Source organism: Ranitomeya imitator, chromosome 4, assembly GCF_032444005.1.
Source record: "Ranitomeya imitator isolate aRanImi1 chromosome 4, aRanImi1.pri, whole genome shotgun sequence".
Lineage (NCBI taxonomy): Eukaryota > Metazoa > Chordata > Amphibia > Anura > Dendrobatidae > Ranitomeya > Ranitomeya imitator.
Window position 1 is genome coordinate 204059096 of NC_091285.1, and position 7995 is coordinate 204067090.

The 7995-nt window shown below is 49.1% G+C and overlaps 1 protein-coding gene across 1 annotated transcript; it reads right to left on the reverse strand.

Annotated features, from left to right (window-relative positions):
- Positions 1–3131: 3131 nt before the first annotated feature.
- LOC138674031 (polyadenylate-binding protein 1-A-like) lies at positions 3132–4941 on the reverse strand. Its single transcript, XM_069762005.1, has one exon. The coding sequence runs from the start codon at positions 4926–4928 to the stop codon at positions 3132–3134; it is 1797 nt and encodes a 598-aa protein (XP_069618106.1). The 5' UTR covers positions 4929–4941.
- Positions 4942–7995: the final 3054 nt, after the last annotated feature.

Below are 7995 nucleotides of genomic sequence, written 5' to 3' on the forward strand. Positions count from 1 at the left end.
TATAGCAGGAAAAACGTGGGGAAAAAAAAAATCGCAAAATGAACATGCTGCATTTTTTAACGTGATGCATTTTTTTTGCGGAAAAAAATGCATCATGTGCACACAAATTGCAGAATGCATTCTAAATGATAGGATGCATATGTATGCGTTTTTATAGCGAAAAAATGCAAAAAAAAAAAAACACGAAAAAAAACGCAATATGTGCACACAGCCTAAAGTGAGGTCTTGGACATGCTGGTTGTCCAGGGCAGATTTAGGGAAAACCTGCTCTGTGCTTTTTGTATTTTGAAACGGACTACAGGTTGGTAGTGGTGCAGTCTGCTTCATTCCTGGCTGGGTTTTCCATGTGAAAGGCCACAGATTCAAGATAAAAACTCTGCAGTTTAAGGTTTGGGTGTGTCAGCTTCAGAGTCACTGTCAATCTGGTGTTGGCAGCACAGAGGATGCTTTGCAGAGTTCAACCTGTGTGAGGCAACACAGGCCAGTAAAGCCAAACAGCCAATGCAGCTGAAAAGCATGGCACACACAGCGGTGCAGTTGCCCACGGCAACTGGTCTCAAGAGGTCAATTGGCGCGTTTAGTGACTGCAAACTGGAAGATATGGTTCCTGCCTGTGATCTGGAAGATATCATGTACTGTGTATTGCTATGAGTAATGAGACATTAACACAGCGGTGAAGTTGCCCAAAGCAAACAGTCAGAAGTGGGCTGGCGTGTTAAGTGACTGTAATCCAGAGGATATGTGCCCAGTTGCAATCCTGAGGATATTGCATGTTGTTTTTTTGAGTTGAATAGACATTTTGCTTTCAACTTTGCTGGTTCACTGCCTCATCACTGCACAGAGTGCTACCGCTGCACTACACTGATCAAAAGCAGAAAGTAGCTTTTGTACTTATCTCGATGTGCTACCATCTCGAATAGCACTTGTTTAGCTGATATCAACAAAGCTATTTAATGCTGACATGAACTAGATACTTAGGTGATTAATCAAAGTGAGCCGAAATCTGATGGAAACCACTTTGAAACGTGACAAAATTTTTGTGACTTTTGGTGTTTGCAGTTTCAGCCAGCTGCACCTATTTTAGTACAGCTGGGGGCAAGAAGGGGCATGGCATCGCCCACTCATGAATAGCTGTGGTGTACCTCACTCCACAAATCTTGTCAGCTGCTGACAGTAGACTTGTAGCACAGCGCACGATGGAGCCCACCACTTCTGAGACACCCGATTAAGAGCCATATTCTAATAAATTATGCGCCTCTGACTCCAACACATCAAAAATGCAGTAAACAGTGCAAATTTTGATGAATTGGGGCCTTAATTATCAGGGTTTTAATTTATAATACGCGGTTAGGTGGTTCTATATGTTATCATTTGGGATGTACATGCGAATATTGAATTTTATGTGTTAAAACGCACTTTTTGTCATGCTTATTTTATGTTGTTGATTAAAAAAAAAAAAGTAATTCCTCTGGAGTGTTTTTAACAAAACTTATTATTTGCTGATTTTTCCTATAGAGTTGAATGTGGTAAGGAAAATCTGCAGATAAAAAAATGCTAGTGTTTTGGCCACTGAAACACGTTAGAAATGTGAGGTGCACATGATTTTGTCAATAAAGTTTCATCAAAGTTAAGTAACAGGAAGTTTCCAAAACAATGCTTTATTTAAAAAATTATATACCAAAAGTCGTACCTGAAAAAAACATAATATATACTCATGTAAAAAGAAAGGCGCTCAAAAATGCAACGAAGAAAAGCGCAAGTAACCTATTTTACCTATAAGGAGCAGAAATAGCTCCACATAGTAATTATGCCCCCCATCCTAGTACCCATCTTGTTATGTCATCATCCTATGCCCGTTCTTGAAGTAATGTCCACATCATGGTTCCATCTTGAAATAATGTGTCCCATATTGGTGGTCTTCTTGTAGTAATGTCCGCATCTGGATCCCATCTGGTAGAAATGTGCCCCATGCTGGTTCCCAACTTATAGCAATGTCCCCCATCCTACTCCCCTTCTTGTAGTAATGTCCCCCATACAGGTCTCGTCCTGTACTAATGTTCCCCCATCCTGTAGAAATGTCCCCCATGCCGATACCCAACTTATAGTAATGTCCCCATCCTACTCCCCTTCTTGTAGTAAAGTCCCCCATACTGGTCTCATCCTGGAGTAATGTCCTTCATCTTGGTCTCCATCTTGTAGTAATGGCCCCTATCCTACTCCCCTCCTTGTAGTAGTTCCCCCAGAGAAATGTTCCCCATGCTGGTTCTCAACTTATAATAATGTCCACCATCCTACTCCCCTTGTAGTAATGTCTCCATCCTGGTACCGTCTTGTAGTAATGCTTCCTCATCCTAGTCCCATTTTGTAGTAATGCCCCCATTTTTATCCTCTTATCGCAATAGTCCCCCAACATGCCATTTTTCACATACACATTTAAAAAAAATTCTTCTCACCTGACCTTGCTCTCTTGGCGAATAGCGTCCTCTTTCTCCTCTACAGCCAGGGTGACGTATGGCAGTAATGTCAGGTGCTGCCGCAACGGGCACAACAACGTCAGCTGCTGGCCTCTGATTGGCCAGTGGCTGGAATAGCCATTGCTGTGCAGAGAGATGGTGTGTGTAGTGAAACAATTCAATTGAATGTGCATCCTCGGACGCACATTCAGCTGAAAACAAGAGCTCGTACTGGCGGTCCCATGACTCCCTGGATGCAACATTTTCGGAAGCTCAGAAGCGCACAATGGAGCCTCTTGTGACCACCGTGTTTGAGACCCTTGCCATATCTCCACCGCAGAACCAACACAATAGAAAACCCTCAGTAGTAGATAACAGCAGATTTCCTTTATCAAAACAATATTCTCTAAATGTTATCAATGACCACAATGCCGTGGAATACGTTAGAAGCATATGGGGAATACTCTCAAAATATTGTGGTCTGAATAGAGCATAATATTATACTTCATATACCAAATACTTTAGAATTATCAATTAAACTTTTAATATAATTTCCATGCAATAAAAGCTCTTTGAAAAAAAAAAAAAACTACAAATAATCTTTAACGCATAACTTTTTCATGTTTAGAGTTTTTCTTCACTGTCCTCCCATGCTTAGGCTTTTTAATCAGCTGCTGATTAATCAGCAGTTTTATATGACGTGTCCATTGCCTGATGGGCTTGCAGTACTTCAACAGCTTCCTCTACCATGGAGCGGAGGGATTCTGGTGACTCAAGCATGTGGAGCAGTTCCGAATTCTCGAGCTCTAGTAACATCCCAGTTATTTTATTGGACATTGTAGGTTGTATGGCTTGGACCAGAGGGAAGAGGCGTTCGCCCAGCATTTCTTTCTGCTCCCCTGGAGAAGCTGCGGACAGCACAGTGGCTTTGAGGTCTCCTTGTGCACAGACAGCAGGCTGTTGCGTAGTAAAGCGTGGTTGATTAAGTTGCTGTAGATTACGAGCACCGGCATTATAGGCAAACTGAGAGATTGAGTGACTTGTGGAAGGAGATATAGGTTGCAGCCCTGCTGCTTGTGTTGAAGTGTTAATACTCTGAGCTGATATTATGGTGTTAAATGTTGAAGGTCTTACAGGAGGAAGGTGGATGGGCCCTGGCATATTCTGAAATGAGTTAAGTCTTTCATTCTGTAATTTCCAAGGTGGACTTGGCCTAACTTGAGCTATTTGCCTATTCTTGCAATAGGGAGAGTTCATTTGAACTGGTTTAATAGTTGGCATGGCTTTGTATATAGGTAACGGATAAGGATTACATGGATTGGTTGACGATTCCCTGTTGACCAAGCTCTTCATGTGCTGGTCTAGACGGGCTTGACGTTCCTCCTTGCGCTCTGCCAGGGAAACATACAGTGGTTTGTCACCAATGATTCTACCACTCATTTTGGAGAGAGCATTGATTGCCTCATGTGGAGAGGAGAAGCACACAAAGCCAAATCCTTTGCTGTGTCCACCTTCCATCATTACCTTGGCACTGGTGATGGTCCCATATGGAGAGAATACTTTTCGCAGCCTCTCGTTATCAATACCGTGGTCCAGATTTTTGACATAGAGGTTGGCACCCTGGCTTTGTGTGATTCTGTCCAGCTTCAATTGTTCAAACTTTCTTTTCAGTTCAGTTTGTCTCTCCACCTTCTTCTGGGCTCGGCCTACATAGATGACCCTACCATTGATGTCCTTGCCATTCATTTCTTCCACAGCTTTTAGCGCATCCTCATGTCTCTTAAAGTTGACAAACCCAAAACCTTTTGACTTCCCAAACTCATTGATCATGACTTTAACGCTAACCAAAGGGCCATAATGGTCAAACAGTTGCTTCAGACGTTCATCATCCATGTCCTCTGCAAAGTTCTTGATGTATATGTTGGTGAACCATTCGCTGGCTCTGGCACTAGACTCAACTTCCCGTTTACTGCGCGACTGGAAGCGTTCCACCGATATTATGCGGTCATTTAAAAGGACTCCATTCATGGCCTTTATGGCCTTCTCTGCTGCATCTTGGGTCTCGAAATGGACAAATTTGGATCCTTTTTCATCACCCGTGACAGACAATATCTTCCCAAATGTAGAAAACGCCTCATGCAGGGCTTTGTTATCAAAGGATGTGTCCAGGTTCTTGATGAACACCCCACTCTTGTACAGGGAGGGGTCATGTAGTGACCACATTATGCGCACAGGCCTGCCACATATGACGTCATAGTTCATCGTGTCCACCACACGCTGGGCATCCCCTGCACACTGGAAGTTGACGTAAGCATAACCGTAAGACCGGCGGCTCACCGGGTCCCTGCACACTCTGATGGATATGATGGGGCCGGCAGGGCGGAACTTCTCATACAGCATAAGCTCGGAGACGTCTGGGTGCAGATTCGCCATATACAGGGACGTGACGGACACTCTGCGCTGCTCGGAGGCCATCCTTCCTCTGCACACGGCGTCTAACGATGGCGGCTAACGGTTCACTCCGGCTCCTGTGGACACGGCCGGGCGCGTTCATCTGCGCGGGGCGGGAGACGACTGCAGAGAACAATGATTGCCGGGAGCAACGTCACCTGCGCGGGAGACGCCTGCAGAGCGCAAGGCCTGCTGGGAGACGGCTGCAGAGCGCAAGGACTGCTGGGAGACGGCCGCAGAGCGCAAGGACTGCTGGGAGACGGCCGCAGAGCGCAAGGACTGCTGGGAGACGGCCGCAGAGCGCAAGGACTACTGGGCGCACGTCACCTGCGCGGGAGACGCCTGCAGACTGCAAGGACTGCTGGGAGCACGTCACCTGCGCGGGAGACGCCTGTACAGAACGGCATGAGGGGAGGGAGCGCAGCTTTGTTATAGTCAATAGCCTTTATCAGAAGCAAGTGTGCTGTCCTAGTCCACACCCCGCGGTCACTGCTGCTAGGCGGCCTGAAGTGGGGGCAGGGAGGTGTGAGAAGAGGCGCTGCCAATCATTGCCTGGTGCCATCTCCTCCTCTGGTGCTGGGCTCCGCTATTGGCTCACATGCTCCTTGTGCTATAGGTATATACACGTAGCTGGATGTAATTGTGTGTATATGTTTAAGTATAAGTTTAAACCGTGTGTGTGTATATGCCTGGCCGTGTGTGGGCCTGGCTGTGTATATGCCTGGCTGTGTGTGAGTCTGGCTGTGTGTGGGCCTGGCTGTGTATATGCCTGGCCGTGTGTGGGCCTGGCTGTGTATATGCCTGGCTGTGTGTGAGCCTGGCTGTGTGTGAGCCTGGCTGTGTATATGCCTGGTTGTGTATATGCCTGGCTGTGTGTGAGTCTGGCTGTGTATATGCCTTGCTGTGTGTGGGCCTGGCTGTGTATATGCCTGGCTGTGTGTGAGCCTGGCTGTGTATATGCCTGGCTGTGTGTGAGTCTGGCTGTGTGTGGGCCTGGCTGTGTATATGCCTGGCTGTGTGTGAGCCTGGCTGTGTATATGCCTGGCTGTGTATATGCCTGGCTGTGTGTGAGTCTGGCTGTGTGTGGGCCTGGCTGTGTATATGCCTGGCTGTGTGTGAGCCTGGCTGTGTATATGCCTGGCTGTGTATATGCCTGGCTGTGTGTGAGTCTGGCTGTGTATATGCCTTGCTGTGTATATGCCTGGCTGTGTGTGAGCCTGGTTGTGTATATGCTTGGTTGTGTATATGCCTGGCTGTGTGTGAGTCTGGTTGTGTATATGCCTGGCTGTGTGTGGGCTTGGCTGTGTGTGAGCCTGGATGTGTATATGCCTGGCTGTGTATATGCCTGGCCGTGTGTTGGCCTGGCTGTGTATATGCCTGGCTGTGTGTGAGCCTGGCTGTGTATATGCCTGGCTGTGTGTGAGCCTGGCTGTGTGTGGGCCTGGCTGTGTATATGCCTGGCTGTGTGTGAGTCTGGCTGTGTATATGCCTTGCTGTGTGTGGGCTTGGCTGTGTATATGCCTGGCTGTGTGTGAGCCTGGCTGTGTATATGCCTGGCTGTGTATATGCCTGGCTGTGTGTGAGTCTGGCTGTGTATATGCCTTGCTGTGTGTGGGCTTGGCTGTGTATATGCCTGGCTGTGTGTGAGCCTGGTTGTGTATATGCTTGGTTGTGTATATGCCTGGCTGTGTGTGTCTGGTTGTGTATATGCCTGGCTGTGTGTGGGCTTGGCTGTGTGTATATGCCTGGCTGTGTATATGCCTGGCTGTGTGTGAGCCTGGATGTGTATATGCCTGGCTGTGTATATGCCTGGCTGTGTATATGCCTGGCCGTGTGTGGGCCAGGCTGTGTATATGCCTGGCTGTGTATATGCCTGGCTGTGTGTGAGCCTGGCTGTGTGTGTGCCTGGCTGTTTGTGGGCCTGGCTGTGTGTGAGCCTGGCTGTGTGTGAGCCTGGCTGTGTGTGGGCCTGGCTGTGTATATGCCTGGCTGTGTATATGCCTGGCCGTGTGTGAGCCTGGCTGTGTATATGCCTGGTTGTGTATATGCCTGGTTGTGTATATGCTTGGTTGTGTATATGCCTGTCTGTGTGTGAGTCTGGCCGTGTGTGGGCCTGGCCGTGTGTGGGCCTGGCCGTGTGTGGGCCTGGCCGTGTGTGAGCCTGGCCGTGTGTGGGCCTGGCTGTGTATATGCCTGGCTGTGTGTGGGCCTGGCTGTGTGTGAGCCTGGCTGTGTGTGAGCCTGGCTGTGTGTGGGCCTGGCTGTGTGTGAGCCTGGCTGTGTGTGAGCCTGGCTGTGTGTGGGCCTGGCTGTGTGTGGGCCTGGCTGTGTGTGGGCCTGGCTGTGTATATGCCTGGCTGTGTGTGAGCCTGGCTGTGTGTGAGCCTGGCTGTGTATATGCCTGGTTGTGTATATGCCTGGCTGTGTGTGAGTCTGGCTGTGTATATGCCTTGCTGTGTGTGGGCTTGGCTGTGTGTATGCCTGGCTGTGTGTATGCCTGGCTGTGTATATGCCTGGCTGTGTGTGAGCCTGGTTTTGTATATGCCTGGCTGTGTGTGAGCCTGGCTGTGTGTGAGTCTGGCTGTGTATATACCTGGCTCTGTGTGAGCCTGGCTGTGTATATACCTGGCTTTATGTGAGCCTGGCTGTGTGTGAACCTGGCTGTGTATATGCCTGGCTGTGTGTGAGCCTGGCTGTGTGTGAGCCTGGCTGTGTATATGCCTGGCTGTGTGTGAGTCTGGCTGTGTGTGAGTCTGGCTGTGTGTGAGTCTGGCTGTGTGTGAGTCTGGCTGTGTGTGAGTCTGGCTGTGTGTGAGTCTGGCTGTGTGTGAGTCTGGCTGTGTGTGGGCCTGGCTGTGTATATGCCTGGCCGTGTATATGCCTGGCCGTGTGTGAGTCTGGCCGTGTGTGGGTCTGGCCGTGTGTGGGCCTGGCCGTGTGTGGGCCTGGCCGTGTGTGGGCCTGGCCGTGTGTGGGCCTGGCCGTGTGTGGGCCTGGCCGTGTGTGGGCCTGGCCGTGTGTGGGCCTGGCCGTGTGTGGGCCTGGCCGTGTGTGGGCCTGGCCGTGTGTGGGCCTGGCCGTGTGTGGGCCT